The sequence below is a fragment of the Anguilla rostrata genome, chromosome 18 (assembly GCF_018555375.3).
Source record: "Anguilla rostrata isolate EN2019 chromosome 18, ASM1855537v3, whole genome shotgun sequence".
Taxonomy (NCBI): Eukaryota; Metazoa; Chordata; class Actinopteri; order Anguilliformes; family Anguillidae; genus Anguilla; species Anguilla rostrata.
This window is the reverse complement of record NC_057950.1, coordinates 5,757,681-5,775,605: the sequence shown is the minus strand read 5'-3', so window position 1 is coordinate 5,775,605 and position 17,925 is coordinate 5,757,681. Positions and strand designations below refer to the sequence as shown.

The 17,925-nt window shown below is 51.2% G+C and overlaps 1 protein-coding gene across 1 annotated transcript in view; it reads right to left on the bottom strand.

The window, feature by feature from the left end:
• Positions 1-17,925, bottom strand: part of LOC135244582 (PH and SEC7 domain-containing protein 1-like) — a 35,515-nt gene that overhangs the window by 279 nt on the left and 17,311 nt on the right. The window contains 7 exon segments of the mRNA XM_064317005.1: positions 3-44; positions 478-621; positions 971-1,115; positions 1,691-1,848; positions 2,535-2,605; positions 3,232-3,422; positions 8,740-8,783. Coding sequence (XP_064173075.1) covers positions 3-44; positions 478-621; positions 971-1,115; positions 1,691-1,848; positions 2,535-2,605; positions 3,232-3,422; positions 8,740-8,783 — 795 coding nt within the window.

Genomic DNA, 17,925 nt, shown 5'->3' with positions numbered 1-17,925 from the left:
TGCTTGGCCCGCAGCAGCATGGCGTACGTCCCATAGCGCGTTTTCTGAGGGGGGGGGGGGAGGAGAGAGGGAGGAGAGGGGAGAGAGGAGGGAGGGAGGGAGGAGAGGGAGGGAGGGAGGGAGAGAGAGAGAGGAGGAGGGGGGGGGGGGAGGGAGGGAGGGGAGGTAGGGAGGGAGAGGGAGAGGGGAGGGAGAGGAGGCGGAGGAGGGGGGAGAGAGGGAGGGAGGAGAGAGGGAGGGAGGGGGGACAGAGAGGGTGGGAGGGAGTAGGCATAGGGAGGAGGGAGGAGGTAAAGAGAGAGGGAGGGAAGGAGGGAGGAGGTAGAGAGAGGGAGGGAGAGAGATGCAGTAGTTAACATTTACACAACCGCTTTTTTGCTGCGATTAGGAACACATTTACAGTATCTGCATTAGCTCCTAGCCCCTAATCCTGAATGTGGATTTGTGGCGTCCGGAGCGGCCAGAATAGATCCTCACCTCGAACTCCAGGTACTCCTCCCGCTGGCGGCACTCCTCCGCCTCGCGCCCTTTGACCTTGCGGTCGGGCGGACTGGCGCGCAGCTCGGTCAGGTCCGAGGAGGTGGTGCGGAAACGCGTTTCGTGGGACTGGACCTGCTCCTCCTGGGAAAGCACACAGCGACGCGGTCAGGCTTGGGTCCAATCCCAGAGAGTCATGGGCTCAACTGCACTGACTATGCAGCATATCATACATCACTTAGTTTTCCAAAACCAATTAACATCTAATTTAAAAAAACTAAATCTTAATGTGATGTATGATATGCTTTCAATAAATAGGTGGTAAAACGGAGGGACAATTCAGCATTAAAACCCCAGGGTAAGTACTGAGGCATTAGCACAGCACAAGTTTACTTGTAGCTGCATACATACACTTTCCCTGGAGTCTATTTCTGACAGGAACGTTGGACAGTGTAGGGGTTAGAGGTCAAGGGTCAGGGGTCGTGAGGGGTACCTGGGAGAGTTTTGTGGTGGAGCCCGGGAGCAGCGGCCGGCTGAACTTCTTCTGAGACCCGATGGCGGCCGGGAAGGGCGGGGCGGAGAACATGGCGGCCACTGTGTTGATCCGCGTTATCCAGGACTGCATCTGCTCCGCGTTCCTGCAGGAGAGGCACAGCATTCAGCACCAGACTGACACAGACACACGCACACACACACGCACGCACACGCACACGCACAAACTAGCTTCGTTTTTCTGAGATGAACCCAGTCTAAACTAATCTGCAGTGAGTCTGAGGTTCCGCCCCCTCAAAGAAATTAAGCACCGGTTCTTAGCAGTGATTGGCAGTGGTGGTGATGCTCTGCCCTCCTCGGCTTTGAAACTTCCCATGTTTGAGCTGACAACTGAAGCGACGTGGCTACGCGACTAGCCGACTCCACCCTCTGTTATTAGGGTGGTGTATGAACCTGGAACTAAGGGAGCCAGCCTGGCCCCGCTGTACAGTGGGGGGAGGACAGAGTGCAGCACCAGACAGGCCGCAGGAGGGCAGACTAACAGGAAGCACAGAGGGCTCAGTCTGTAGCAGCTCAGCACCTAGAAGCTAACTGAGGCTATGGCTAGGGCTGTGGGGTTGGGCTTGAGGGTCAGATGGGGTGGGGTGGGGTGGGGCTGGAGGCTTTGAGACGGGGAGGGTGGGGGGGATTTCAGGCAGGGGCGGGTGGGGGCCAAACTCACGGGGCCTGGAACAGGAAGACCCTCCAGTCGGCGGTGCGCAGGTAGAAGACGTTGGGCCTCTTGCTGTAGTCGGCCGCCCGCATGGCCAGCGAGTGGTGGATGGACACGGCGTTCTTCAGGTCCTCGTCCGAGAGCTGCTTCTCCGGCCTGTACTCCCCCTGCGGCCAATCAAAACACACACAGGGGTCAGGGGTCAGAGGTCACACGTGACACCCTCAGAGTGCTCAACACCAGAGCTGCTTCTCCGGCCTGTACTCCCCCTGCGGCCAATCAAAACACACACAGGGGTCAGGGGTCACACGTGACACACCCTCAGAGTGCTCAACACCAGAGCTGCTTCTCCAGTCTGTACTCCCCCTGCGGCCAATCAAAAAACACGCAGGGGTCAGGGGTCAGGGGTCAGAGGTCACACGTGACACCCTCAGAGTGTCCAACACCAGAGCTGCTTCTCTGGCCTGTACTCCCCCTGTGGCCAATCAAAACACACACAGGGGTCAGGGGTCAGAGGTCACACGTGACACCCTCAGAGTGCTCAACACCAGAGCTGCTTCTCCGGCCTGTACTCCCCCTGGGGCCAATCAAAACACACACAGGGGTCAGGGGTCAGGGGTCAGACGTGACATCCTCAGAGTGCTCAAAACCAGAGCTTCTCTGGCCTTTTGTTCTAGTGATTTAACCGAGATGGAAATCAGAGAGAGAGCGAAGGCGATGAGTTCCAGCAGCAGCACAGTGTTCCAGTCTGACGGCGAGGGTGCGAGGGCGCGAGGGCGTCCTGCAGAGGAGACCGGGCCAGCCAATCGGCTGCGCTCGTTCCTGCAGCGCGCGGAGCAGGTGACCTCCTCACCTTCTGCAGGTACAGGATCAGGCCCTTCAGTATGGCGTAGAACGTCTTCCAGCCTCTCTTCCCCCGGGGAGCTGTGAAGCACAGAGGCAGGGTTAGGGTTAGGGTTAAACCTCACTCTGATACTGACCCACACAGGCACGAGGAAACCGGTCAAGGCTACGGTCAGACGAGCACTGTAGTTTTCCTCCTGTCGTTTTTACTTACTCCCCCACAGCAGGGAGTCTTAGACTTTGATTACATAGAACACATACAGATTACACAGGGCCCACAGAATCCAGCGCTTTCTATCGTAAAGTGTAAGCAATGCACCTGATCAAATATGCAACAGCATCTCCCTAGTTTGGATGCAAATAGGAAAGTGATTTGATTTCCTGTCATCTGAAAAATCACTTCCTATTGGACACTGTTACATATTTGATTAGGTGCATTGCTTAACCCCTTAGACACCTGTAAAGCTTTATTTAAAATCACTAATCAATATTTTAAAAAGAAATCTCTCTTTTCCAAGTAATTGCACATTTTGGTTAGTCACAACCTTCAGTATAAATTCTCAGGAATATGAAAGATCATTTTCAAATAATGAAAAAATCTGAAACAAGATCAAATATCCAGTAAATTGAAATATCCTGAATATTTACTTAAGCCAGGTCTGGGATGTGAGTGATGTAAATTAGGAGGAGGGAGCTGTGACACGTACTCTTCTTGCCGTCAGAGTCGGCGTGGACCTTGCGCACCAGGAAGCCGCTCTTGTAGACGACGGTGCCGGGGTGCTGGGCCACGCCCACGATGGGGTTTCCCCGGCTGCTGATTCGCTTCATGGTGTGGGAGGCGGAGTCCGTGCGGCCGTCGGCCAATTCCGAGAAGGACTTGCGCAGCTCTTCCTCATCGCTATGGAGACAGAAGTGACAGCACTCTCAGCCTAAGTGACGCTGCATCGTTTCGCTCGCCGTTCCATGTCATCAAATAAGTAAAATGTCTGCACACGGATACCCTAAGCTTCAGACATTAGATTAGATCTTCACGAGCTAACTTTGGAGACTTACATTAAAATCAAATGCATTCTCCAAAACGAGTTGGCTACACATCCACATTGTTCTTCGTATAGCACAAACACACAAAGGACATTGTAGCATTGCCATTATTTATTCATATGTTTTCACTACTGAACAAAGTTCTTGCAATACAATGCCTGAGGGAATAAAGCTTGTGTCTCATTTGTCTTTGAGACAGTTACTGTGCTCACTGAGTCAACCCCACGGACTGAAGCCTTCCCTGATTGGACCACACTATGGCCAATCTCGCATTAGCTAAAATTAATTAACAGGCACTGGAACGCTCAGGGTTCGATAACAGACGCAGGGGCGCGTCTACACACTGGAGCCCAGCGTCGTAGCAGGACGTGCCACCCAGATCCCGAAATTAAACCCTCCGAAGCGCAGCAAGTGATTCTTGTGAGTCATAAAGTTCTAAAGGTAATTTTCCCAGCCCGCCTGTGCTTATAAATCAAGACATGGCCCAACAGCACAATCAGGGACCCGAATCCCAAACCCTTTCACCTCCAAATCTCAGCCCAACTCTGATTTCCTCCCGTCCTCTGTGGAGATGTCCCAGCAGAGAGGGTGGAGGGGGGTGGGGGTGGGGGTGGGGGGGGGTGTGGGAAACAGGATTTCCTGTCACCAGCACCATGAGGTGAAAGGTTCAGGCCTAGCTTTGCATATTTGAAATGACTCAGTTCAGGGCTTCACACTCAACCTGACACAAAGTCATTTCCAGAAACTCCCCGTTCAGTTTATTAATATGCACTAATACTTAATTTTATGTGAGGATGTGTCTGAAACCGTGACTCACTACAAAAACCGGACCTCAAAACGGCTCGGACCAGAGGAGATTATGCAAAGCCCTTTTTTTATGACTAAACTAATATCAGTAAGATGACACCTAGGACCTGATTTACCAAAACCTTTAGCATGTGCAAAACCTTTTAGCTTAGCGCACACAAAACCAATAACACGACCGGTGATTGGTCGTGGTATTTGTTTTGCACCAATCGCTGGTTGCGTTGTTAGTTTTGCGTACGCCGAAGGTCTCAGTAAATCAGGCTCCTCGTGTGCATTCTCGGCTGCAGAGTGCCCTTCAAAGCTTCAGCAACACAACTTTTCTTTCCATGCAAATAAAGCTTTATGTGAACTTGAGAAAGAAAGAGAGAGAGAGAGAGAGAGAGAGAATGGTAGAGAGGGAAAAAAGAGAGAGATAAGGAGAGATGAAAGTCCCTCATTAGAGCCACAGTGGATTCTGGAGCGTTCAGACAGCTGCTTCTATAAACTGACTTTTAATTACCCAACAGCAACCATCTCATTTAGCAGCTGTTAGAGAGGGTCTGTTTCTGTGTCATGTCCACCTGCTCCCCCCACCATTCCCCCCCCCCCACCATGCCCCCTGCCATCAGCATCAACATGGCAGCTGCACAGTCTGACAGCCCTGGACCGTCCTGTTCTGTTAACGGCAGAGGACAACATCAGTCAGAGCATCCACCCACACACTGCCCTGAGCAGCCTCTCCATTCTCCACAACGCTATCGCCAGACTACCTCCAGCAGTTCTATTCACTGAAGCTGCTGCCAGACGTGACCCAACAACCAACCTGCAAAGCCACTGAGATCTCTTCTTCTGGCCATGACAGCCAAAATAACGAGCAACTGGGCCACGAGCATGCTGGGATATTATCAATGCAAAAAAAAAAAAGTCTTAAGTGTTTTAGTCTTGTAATGAGACTAAATATCTTACCCCATTGGCAAATTTTGAAATGAGTCAAACTGTCTTATTTAGCAAAAAAAAGTAGAAATAATATTTAATGGCTAAATATAAGGCTAACATTCTTGTTAGGTTTGACTTATTTTTTTACTTTTTTTGCCTTTGATAAAAAGAACCATAAAAAGTAATTGCAGTCATATAACCAGATCTCCAGGCCACCACATAAGGGTGTAAGAGCCAAGGGTTGCCATGTATGCACTCTCTTGCTGGATGCAGTCAAAATCAGAACCTGAGTCAGAACTGATCCTCAGTATACACGTTGTTGCTGTTATGTAAGCAGCAGTTCTTCCCAGCCCACTACAACCACTTATTCCACTCAGACAATGAATCACAATAACAATCAGTACCCGTACCCGATTGCCATATGGACAACGGAAAGCAGAGCCAAAATGGATCCCGTGCTCCCACTTTGACAATGATATGCTGAGCATCTGGCTACACAGCGAACACTGCCCGTTAACACCCGTGGTGCTGATTCAAGGAAAACAGGAAACGGTCAGTGAGCACGTGCGGCACAGCTTCTGTCTGTTGCCTGGTAACCGTCAGCTTCCCTAAAAAGTCACAGTTCTCTCAGAGATGGAGAGCAGAGAGGAAAGGAGATACGGAAGAAGACGTACGTAAGGCAGGCAAGATGAGGGGAAGAGAGGAGACTGACAAAAGAGAAGATTAAAGCACTAGAAGAAGAGAATAGGATGAGGGGAAGATATAATTGGAGGGAAGAACAGAAGAGTGAGAGCTCCAAGAAAGGGAAGAGGAGAGGAGTGCAGAGGAGGGGAGAGGAAAGGAGAGTAGAGGACAGGAGAAACAGAGCAGAGTTCAGCTGCTGACCAAGCTGCAGGTCAGCATAACAGTCGGACAGAAATACGATCATATATAACAGAAGTCTGGGAGCAGGACCCCACGACACGGACAGTTCGATCACCCCTATCTGTACCCGGTGTGTTCTGAGTGACAGCCACAGTCACAAAAACAAAAGCTACCAAAACGATCTCCGCTACAGGCAATCAATCACCACCTGATATCACCACCACCGCAATCTGATATCAACAATACAGCCGATATCAAACATGCCGCAAGGCCCCATCAGACCCCGACATCCAACAAACACAGAATTCTGACTTTGGGAGAAGTGGAAACGGAGAACGGCCTGTGGCGCTGAGAGGACGGGCTGAGGGGCCACGGGCCGGACCACGCCCCCGTTCCCACGGCGACGCGGAGCCCGAGGCTCGGGGAGGACGGGCAGGGAGAGGAGAAAGGCGGCGAGAAGGGGAGGAGGAGGGAAAGAGCGCTAAGCGGCAGCGGGACGGCGCTAAAGGGGATGATTAAAGCGGCCAATAAGAGACGAGCGGAACGAGCCGGAATGGGAGATGAGCGGGGGGTCCCGCCGGGGGGGGGGGGGATGTCTGAGGAGAGAGAAGCTGGCTCAGTCCCTCTGAGCGTCCCCCCCTCCCTGACACACGTGCGCACACGCGTGAGAGCTCGCGCTGGCGTGTGAGGGGAGCTGGCCTGTACATGTGAGTCTGTGTGTGTGTGTGTGTGTGAGTCTGTGTGTACAGTATGTGTGTGTGTGAGTCTGTGTGTACAGTATGTGTGTGTGTGTGTGTGTGTGTGTGTGTGTGTGTACAGTATGTGTGTCTGAGTCTGTGTGTACAGTATTTGTGTGTGTGTGTGAGAGTCTGTGTGTACAGTATGTGTGTGTGTGTCTGTCTGTCTGTGTGTACAGTATGTGTGTGCGTGTGAGTCTGGGTGTGCGTGTGTGTGTGTGTGCGTCTGTATGTGTGCGCGTATATGAGTCTGGCTGTGAGTGTGTGTGCGTGTGTGTGTGTGTGTGCACGAGGCATGCGTTAGTGAGTGAGTGAGTGCGTCAGTGCACACATGCATCAATCTGAATGTACGCGTGGTGCGACTCCAACCCTCAGCCCATAATTACAGAGGAAAGTGGGGAGGTGTAGCTATGGTAACAAAGCCATGGCCTTAATTAGTGTCGGGGAAGATCACCGAGGCCAGTCCAGAATAGCAGCCCTTGACACCCAGATACACTGGAACACTGGCATTAGTGCAAACAGCAGCCGCTGGGCACGGAGCTCACACACCCACACAGTCACGCGCGCAAGCGAGCGCAGGGGCGGTCCTGCAGCGGCGTCGGCCCGGCAACAGCCCAGTGCAGGCCCGGCGATGGGTGTCAGTGCCTCTGTCCCGCCAGGCTGTCCCCCACCCGCTTCTGCACCCCTCTCTGGCTGGCACCGAGTGGGCCCTTACCCGCCGCACACTGCCAGGGACAGCCGGCCCCAAAAATACCCTCCCTGCTGCTGAAAATCCAGAGGCCACTGGGACAGTCCCGTGCCAGGATGCTCATCTCCCCACCTCACTCTTTTTTAACCACCCATCCATCCATCCTCCCCCTGTCCAAAGCCCCGTTCTCTCTGTGCTCGGCCGGGCCAAACTGTTCCGCATCAGAACACCAGCACGAGGCCCGCTGGGTCGCACTGGGTCACCAGCGCCAGTGTCCCCACAGCCTGTCTGTGCCGCTGTCTCCCCATCTGACAAAGTTTACATTTATCCTCACGCATCACTCTTTCCATCAACCCAGCTTCCCCCAGGCTGAGCTCAGAGGCCAGCGAGCAGCTCCACACCAGGAATGAGCAGAGTGGTCTGTGCGGTGTTCCCACTGAAAACTGGGTCTGTACTGCAGCTGGGTCTGTACTTGAGTTGGGTCAGTACTGCAGCTGGGTCTGTACTGGAGCTGGGTCTGTACTAGAACTGGGTCAGTACTGCAGCCGGGTCTGTACTGAAGATGGGTCTGTACTGGAGCTGAGTCTGTACTGGAGCTGGGTCTATACTGCAGCTGGGTCTGTACTGCAGCAGAGTCTGTACTGAAGCTGGGTCTGTACTGAAGCTGGGTCTGTACTGAAGCTGGGTCTGTACTGGAGCTGGGTCTGTACTGGAGCTGGGTCAGTACTGCAGCTGGGTCTGTACTGCAGCTGGGTCTGTACTGCAGCAGAGTCTGTACTGGAACTGAGTCTGTACTGAAGCTGGGTCTGTACTGGAGCTGGGTCTGTACTGGAGCTGGGTCTGTACTGGAGCTGGGTCTGTGCTGAAGCTGGGCCTGTACTGAAGCTGGGTCTGTACTGAAGCTGGGTCTGTACTGAAGCTGGGTCTCTACTGGATCTGGGTCTCTACTGGATCTGGGTCTGTACTGAAGCTGGGTCTGTACTGGAGCTGGGTCTGTACTGGAGCTGTACTAAATTCAATTTTGAATTTCAAGGTGCTCTATTGGCACGACATGCACAGTGTTGCCAAAGCAAGCGTAATAACAAAAAAACAGCAATAATCAACTCTACAACCTGTAAACTAACACACAAACTTTCCAGCAGAAATGTAACGGCCAAACCTACATGGTCCACTGCAGCTTCTCACTCTTGATGGAGTTGTACAGTGCCTGCAGGGGAAGAGAAAAAGCATTCAATTAGATACCCCGTGCACAACTGACAACAGAGCAGTGTGTGAATGTGTGTGTGTGCACGTTTGTGTGCATGCGCGCATGTGTGTGTGTGTGTGCGTTTTGTATATGAATAATCCCCATAAACAATCTCACAAAAGTCATGGGAACCAGCTGTTAAGTGCAAGTATTCTCATATGGACAAATAAACTAGACTAAAATGAAAAGAGAAGGATCACATTTCAAATGTCCCTGTCCTAATTCTAAATTAATTTCCATTTTATTTTTGGTTTTTAATAAGGACACATTACTGTTTTGGGTGATTTCATTTATCACCCAAATTGCTAAACTGTAATTGCAAAAGCAAAACTGTTAATGACTTAACCTACTATCTCCTGCATAAGAAAACAACAAATCGCAAAATCGCAAAGACTAAGGCTGTGCGCATTGCATTCCAAACGAAGCGCTACTGAAAAGCAGGCGTTAATGTGCAGATCTTAGCCCTCTCAGAAGAGACTAAATGCGCTGTGACAGCTGTGAGATTGGTACATTTCCATTTAAATCCAGCCCTGGGGGGGGGGGGGGACTGCGTGCGAGCAAAGCACCATATATCTGCCGTCCATTTAAGGCACAAGACGAGCACTCAGCTGGAAACTGACAACACCTTCGGACCAACCGACCAGCGTACAATACGAAACGATGCTTTATTCGTCCCTGGTGGGGAAACTTGTCTCAGACACTCAGGCACTGCTGAGTGTGCAGCAACTACACATAAAACACGACGAAATAAGAGCAGCATCGCAAAACAGGTTCCGCACATCGACCCAACGAGCGTCAACACAACGCATCGTTTAGCCACAAAATAGGCATTCCAGCTGCAGCCCAGCAACGTGTTCTGACCAACCGCGAGCGAGCGTGTTCTGACCAACCGCGAGCGAGCGTGTTCTGACCAACCGCGAGCGAGCGCCTTCGACCGAGAGCGCCCAAGCCCTTGGACAAGCGCCTGACAACGGTCGCTACGGAGACTGGGCGGACTGTCGCAACCTCAGAGGGGACTGGAACCTACAGCCTTCTGGTCATAATGCCCCGTTCCCTGGACGCGAGCCCAACACTGTCGCCCTGACAGAGACCAGACAGCCCCAACCAGTGAAAACACACATGGAAATACACTTCAATATAATACACATGGACATTCACGTGTAAGTTTAAATAGATTTCACAGCAATGCATTTTAAAAACTATTTTTCCAATACATGAAAATGCCAAAAATTTGCATATTCGCCCACATATTATGAAGTACCGCAATGTATCATTGTGATGTTGATAATATGCTTTATTTCAGTACTATGAGGATATTCAATGTCTGTTAGGGGACATCAGTGGCAGGGACTCAAACCTGTAGCTCAGATACAGGGGTGTACTGAGCCTCCCTCACCCACTGACTTCAGTTTCACAGCTGTGATCAGTTACAGTGCAGGGCGTGGACTCACACTCACACTCACACTCACACTCACACTCACACTCACACTCACACTCACACTCACACTCACACTCACACTCACACACACTCACACACACACACTCTGATAAACTGTAATAAAAGCTTCTCACCAGCTTCCCAAGAAACACTCAAACACTCAAACCATGACCTTCAGGAAAGCACTTAAAAAGCTCCTTCTAATCCAGGACAAACCCAAACTGAATATCTCACACAAAGCGTCATCAATCACATCAACCAGTGACAGGAGCAGTAAAGCTTTCACAGTTCCGGTCAGCGGCATCTCAGAAAGTACCAAAAAACCACAAAGTAATGGAACAGTGAACAGCGGCGCGGCAGAGGAAGTGAGGAGAAAAAAAAAACCGTTATGAATCAAAACGTTCATTCACAAATTTTATATATTTTTTAAAAAAACCAGACAAAGCATACCAGTGTTTAAATGAGAGGGAAATGAACAGTGTGTTTTAACGGCTGGGGTCGTGCCCCTGTCGCCACGGCAACTCAAAGTGGTTAAGCTGGTGAAGCGTGCGGGCGTGTGGGAGCGGTGGCGGGGAGGTTCTCCCTGGGGGGAGGGGCGAGACCCTCCCAGGGCGCGGTCGCGGTCACGGCAACGCCTGCGTACCTTTTTCTTGCGGGCCTGCGGGTGGCTCTGCCCGTCCTGCGCCTTGCCCAGCAGGTCGGGGAACACCAGCGGCTTGAGGGAGCGCGAGCGCGGCGGCCGCGGGTAGCGGAAGGAGTCGGCGGCGCGGAAGTCCCGCGCGTAGCGCACCGAGCAGAGCGAGCGGGAGCGCAGGCGCCCCGTGGAGTGCAGGCTGTTCACCCCGATCATGGTGACGGGACGGGGGGGCAGTGGCCCGGGTTTGAGTGCTGCCCCACTGGGAGGGGGGGGGGCCCGGTACAACTCCTGCTTTCCCCAAATCCGGCGCTCTGTGAGTCCCTCTCCGGTGCCGGCACTAAGCGGTGATGCCGGTGCTAAGCGGTGACTCAGAGTTCGACCACAACGCCGTTAAAACGCTGGGCCGCGCGGCAGTATGTCCAGGTGCCGACGGGGTGAGCGGTAGGCGGTCGGTTCTGAGAGGCCGGAGGGGGCTCTGGGACTCTGGAGGAAACCCCGGAGGAGTCACGTGGGGGCTAGCGTGGGGGCTAGCAGGCTGCGCGGCGGTACTCCAGCGCCTGAATAATGAATCGCGCCGTATTTATAATACATGTAAAACAGCCACTGAAGAACTCCACAGCGGGACGTCCGTCGCTGAAGGCAGAGGGACCTTCTCCCCTCTGCAAATAAATGCTGTTGTGATCCATCAACTCCCAAAAGGCAGCCTGTGTGATCAAATATAATTATCCCTAATGGTCTAATTTTCAGTCTCCACAGCAACCCAGATTCCCAAGGTCCGTCCACTTAACTACAGGAATGTGACAGTCTCTCTATTCCCTCCCTCTCTCACTTCCTCTCTTTCCTCCTCTCTGTCTCTCTCTCCCCTTCCCTCTCTGGTCCGGACTCACTGCACACGCACACAGGTACCAGCGACCACAGACGATACGAGAATCAGCACAGGAACTCGCCCTCACACACACACACACACTCACAGATGTTCAGCTACACCTGCACGCAGGTGCACAAGGATAGCCCGAAGCAGCTGTGAACAGATGTGAGCAGGCACACACACACACACACTCTAACACACGTGAGCACTGGAGGACAAACACACGCGACTCAAAGCCTGGGATTCCAAAATCCTCCGCGGGGGTGGTTCGTGTCACCCAGAGGAGCGGGGTGGGAACAGAGGGACCAGCAAGAATTTCAGAAGAAATTTTTTTTTTTTTTTTTTTTAAGAAAGCCAGAGGAACGCAGAGTTAAAGCCGGGCAGGTAGCTGGCAGAGCCGGGAAACGCAGGCTACCCTGCCGTCCGCTGCCCGCGAGGGACCCTCTCCCTCAGAGAGAAGGATCTGCCTGGAGCTCCCGTCTGTCTTCCCAACTCCACAGATCCCACCAAGTCTCTTCGGAGGAGAGGTAATCCTCTTTTTTTTTGGTTGGCATCCGCTTGTTTCTGCTCTTTGCGTGCGAGCGTCTTGCCTTTTTCCTTTTTTTTATTAAACGTGGGGGACAAAGACTTGCCGAAATGCGGTCCCAGTCATGGTCCCAGTCACGGTCCCAGTCACGGTCACAGTCGCGGTGCAAGACCCTTCCGTCCCCAGTCTCCGTCCAACAGCCACCGTCTCTTTGCTGCAGATGAGAACTGTCTGAATCAGAGCGAACAAGACCTTATGGGGGCTGAGCAGTCGCTCTCTCTCTCTCTCTCCCCCCTCTCTTTACCTCTCATTCTCTCTCTCTCTCTCGTTCAACCCCTCTCTCCCTCTCTCATTCTCTCTCTCTCTCTCCCCCTGTGTTACTGAACAGCGAATCAGAGCCTCCCTCACTTCCCCATTCCCTCCTCCTTTATCAGCATTCAGTGCCAAGCGCCCTCGCTGAAGTAGGAAAGAGAGGTACGGAGGGATAAAGGAGGATGAGGAAGGAGAGAAGGAGAGAGGGAGAGAGGAGGCTGAGGAAGGACAGAGGGGTACGGAGGGAGAGAGGAGGATGAGAAAGGAGAGAAGGAGAGAGGGAGAGAGGAGGTTGAGGAAGGAGAGAGGGGTACAGAGGGAGAGAGGAGGATGAGAAAGGAGAGAAGGAGAGAGGAGGTTGAGGAAGGAGAGAGGGGTACAAAGGGAGAGAGGAGGATGAGAAAGGAGAGAGAGGTACAAAGGGAGAGAGGAGGATGAGAAAGGAGAGAGAGGTACAAAGGGAGAGAGGAGGATGAGAAAGGAGAGGGAGGTACAGAGGGAGAGGGGAGGATGAGAAAGGAGAGAGGTATGGAGAGAGAGAGGAGGATGAGGAAGGAGACAGAGGGGTACAGAGGGAGAGAGGAGGATGAGAACGGAGAGAGAGGTATGGAGGGAGTGAGGAGGATGAGAAAGGAGAGAGAGGTACAGAGGGAGAGAGGAGGATGAGAAAGGAGAGAAGGAGAGAGGGAGAGAGGAGGATGAGAACGGAGAGAGAGGTATGGAGGGAGAGAGGAGGATGAGGAAGGAGAGAGAGGTACAAAGGGAGAGAGGAGGATGAATAAGGAGAGAGAGGTACAAAGGGAGAGAGGAGGATGAGAACGGAGAGAGAGGTACAGAGGGAGAGAGGAGGATGAGGTAAGAGTGAGGGACAGAGGGAGAGAGGAGGAAAAACGGATGTGCCCGCGGAGGGAGACACGAGTTTCAAACAGCACCGATTCAAGTGGCACACGCCTCACACTGGCACACGCCCCACACTGGCACACGCCTCACACTGGCACACGCCCCACACTGGCACACGCCTCACACTGGCATCTTCAACACGCGTGATTCCCACTACCAACATTAATAACACCAGACGCTGATATGTTCAACAGTCATGACTCAGGCTACCAGGCAGATAAAAACAACACACCACACACTGGCATGTCCACCATGCGTGTGGAAGAGATGAGAGTTGGGGGTCAGCAGAAGAACATCTGTGAGGCTGAGACATCACCCCATGTGCAGCAATACGAGCATGATCGGTTCCCTTAGCTGGGGACCGCTGGTCTTTTAGCACACTGAGCTAATCGTTTTTGGGGTTCTGTGGAGCAGCCTCAATTCAAAGCCCACAGAAGACCAACCCCGGTTACACACGACTGCCTAAAAAAGAAAACCAGGTCAACACTGGCATGTTCAGCATACATGACTCATGCTACCCAAAAAAAAACCAACTGTCACAGTGGCATGTTCAACATACATGACTCATGCTACTGAAATAACAACATGACTCTGGCATGTTTAACATACATGACTCATGCTACTGAAATAACATGTTCAACATACAGCTAGACAACAAAAAAAATAAACAAAAAAGAAACAAAAATGTAAAATCCTTTCATAGGGGTCTTGGAAGGAGGTCGCCCATCGAAGTACTAACCAAGACCTCATCTGCTTAGCGTCAGCCGTTTGCCATGAGAGGGGGGGTATGGCCATTGATATAAAAGCTCAGTCGGGTTCAGATTTGGAGGCTCATTAGGCCGTAAATATATAGATGATGTCAGTGTCATGCTCCTGAAATCATGAGACAACCAACTCACAACTCATGCTTTGTGGATGTGAACACTGTCATCTCAACACACCCTGAAGGAAAATAAAAATTTAACATGTGTGGTCGATGATCACTCTGCACCATGAAGTCACCCTTGGCATCAACCTTGCCTTCTAAGGGCACGAGTGCATCCAAACAAAGCCAGGAAAATGGACTCCATTACACGTTACACTACCAGTACGTGATTCCCACTCCCCAACTCAACTGAACACTGAAAAAATTATTTTCCAGAACACACATTACTGGAAAATGAATACATGTTAAAAGTAAATAAATAAATAAACAAATTATATATACCAATGTTATATATACCACCCACACCATGATGATAAACCAAAGGCCTGGATCTATCACCTTGCTGTTTTGACCATCCTTGCTTGGACTGTCTTTTTTATATGCTTGTCAAATACTCCACAATCTGTCCAGCCAGTACGGTTATTCGCCCAGTAGATTCCCTATTACCACCCTATTACCATTTAGCCTCACTTTAGCTACTGAATCCACACTAGCATAGCACCCCCCCCCCCCCCATAAAAAGAGCCAGGTTCCTTCCCACTGGGGATTTGTCTTGCAACTGAGTGGTTTTTCTTCCCACTGGAGGGGGGATTGGGGGTTATCTCACTAGTTTTTTTTTGAGAGGGGAGTCTTTTCCCTATATTTATTTTTTTTTTGTTGGCCTATTTTTCAGTAAAGCAGCTTTGTGGTAGTGTCTCTATAAAAAGCACAACACAAATAAATTGAGTTGAACTAAATAATGTTGCATTCATCACAAAAAAACAGCACAGACCAGGAATCAAAGATACTCTATGTGCATAGAGGTGCATGAAGGCCATTGGGGAAAAAGAGGGATCAAATAATTGACTTATTGATTTGCTGTTCTTCACAAAACTCATTGCTCGCATGTTTTTTTTAATGAGCGAGTCACTCACAAAAACAATATATCAATCACATATTGGGACTAGCAGGACATGTTAATCACTAACATGTTGGACTTAATTAACCAATTATGTGAGCAATGTTTTTTTTTGTTTTTTTCCCCCGAAAATTTCTGACAAGAGTGTTGTGAACAACTAAGGGTGGGATGGCGGTAGGGGGGGTACAAAAAAAGGGCTCAGACTTGGCGGTAGAAAACATTTCATGTCTGTCTGTCACTAACCCGCCCCCCCCCCACACGCCCCCCCCACTCAGAGAGCAGCAAGCCTGCCCCTTTACTGGAGCATCAAGCTCACGACTCGTCTCCCTCAAACGTTACCTGGGCCTCACTTAGCCACGCCTTCACGTGCTGTTGCCAAGGAGAGGGGGGGGGGGCGGGACCCAGGCCGGGGCCCCTGGGGAGCGGGGGGGGGACCCAGGCCGGGGCCCCTGGGGAGCAGAGGGGGGGCGGGACCCAGGCCGGGGCCCCTGGGGAGCAGAGAGGAACAGTCCAGCACCCAGGTGCAGGAGTGAGAGACCCACAGAGGGCTCCACCGCTGAGGTCAAACGCACACACGAGCTGACGGACGGACGGACGGACGTCAGGAACAGCTCAGATCAGAACAGCGGCCGGTCGGCCACGCCCGGCCAATGGCGGAGAGGCAGTTGCGTTTTCCCCGCGGCGAAGCCTCCAGAGACAGCACAGCGAGAGCAGAGAGTGAAACTCCACCTGCATCTGCTGCAGGACCCTCTGCCCCGCCCTGGAGGACTCAGCACAGGTCCTTTTCACAGCCGAAAATGAGCAACGGGCACACAAATAAGCAAATAGTCATCTAGTTACGAGTTACAGCTAATTTCATTACCAAGCATATTACACATATAGATATATATACAATATTGGTTGCAGGAAACATGTAGTGTTAAAAATCCCCACAGTGAAAGCGAATCAAAATTAGTCATTACTACAATGTACACGCGACGGCATGTTTACTTTTGCAGTCTGTATGATTTAAATTTTGAAAACACTTCTCCGTGTTAAGAGGGACACTGAAAAGTTTCACAGAGCCCTGCGGAAAAAAAAAATGCTGTGCGGTGGTTTCGCCTTCCACGAAAATTAGAGCTTTTAAATAATTGTGTTTTTTCCTCAGTTTCTACAGAGCGCACAAAAAAACGGCATGCTTAAAGTACTGGAAATTCCGTTAAAATTCCCGGCCTTCGCAACAAGGCGGCAAGAGGCGCGCTTATCTCCCGGTGCTGATGACACGAGCCGGGGAAAAGCCCAGGATCCCGCCGCCGCCGCCGCAGGTGATGTCATCCAACATCAGCCAGCGGGAGTTGTTTTTTCCTTTCAGATTCTGCAACACCAGCGTCGGAGTTCAACAGTTCAACCTCCCCCCCGACTCCGGCACCAAAGCCAGCCAGCCAGCGCCGTATCTGCGGGTTTTAATCCACCGGGAGCAAAGCCAGAGAGGCGGGAATGAGGTCGTCGTGGTGATATTAGGACGGAAGCACGCATGATGTAACCAGCCGTTGCCTACTCCTTAACTTGGCCTTCTGGTGGAGAAAATTACCCTCTTTTCTTCACCAGAACAACCCGCTTGACCCTCACCAGTATCGGACCTGTGTTTCGTAGATGTTCCGACAACCTCTGGTTTGCACTTATTGTACGTCGCTTTGGACAAAAAGCGTCTGTCAAATAAATGTAATGTAATGTTATGGTGTGAATGTTAATAACATGCATCAGACGGTAATGGTTCAGCTAAAAAAAAGTGTAAGGAGAAAGGATGATCACCGTTCAGAACACGAAGTGGAGTATCTGGTATGTTAATAGAATCTGTGCTTCTACCTTCTCTCTCTGTGCCACAGAGCCTATGGACACCTCCCTAACTTTGCCTGTCTGACCCCTGTCAGAACACCTCACCGTGTGGCAGGAAGCCCTGAGGGAGCCCGCCACTTCAGAACCACAGAGCGAGAGCATTTATTAGCATCCTAATCATGGCGGCGTCCACACAGGGAGACGGCAGCTCACCGGCTGCCACTGAAGCCTCCTTCAGCTGACCCCTGGGCTGTAGCACTGAGCTACAGCCGCCCAATCAGGGGCCCTGGAAACTACGAACCCATAACAGAAGTTAAATATAAATTAAATACATTATCAAAATATCGCAACATTTATTTAAAAAAATTATACAAAAAAAATTGCTGTGAAATACAGTATATTCATCTTTATATTTTCTGTAAAGTCCACATACAATGCAATGCAGCGCATTCCATTTCTCTAAAGGAAGAGTGGAGGTTTTTGAATTTTAACTGAAAAATGTAGGTCAGAACTACGGACACCCTTCCTCCTGCTCCCCAACGTGCAACTCAGTTACAAGCCAATCCCTCAGTTGCAGTACGGAGTTTGTTCGCACATGTCAACATTGTGCTGATAGTGAGGACATGAAGTATTGCAAGTCAGGCAGGGTAAGTCACCCCCCCCCCCCCCCAAACACAATGAAACAGGAGAGATTTAGTCATTTGGACACCACCTCAGCCTCCAGCACCGAACACAGCAAATTCAATCGAAAGTTTATTAAGTCCCATATAAAACCGTTAATTCG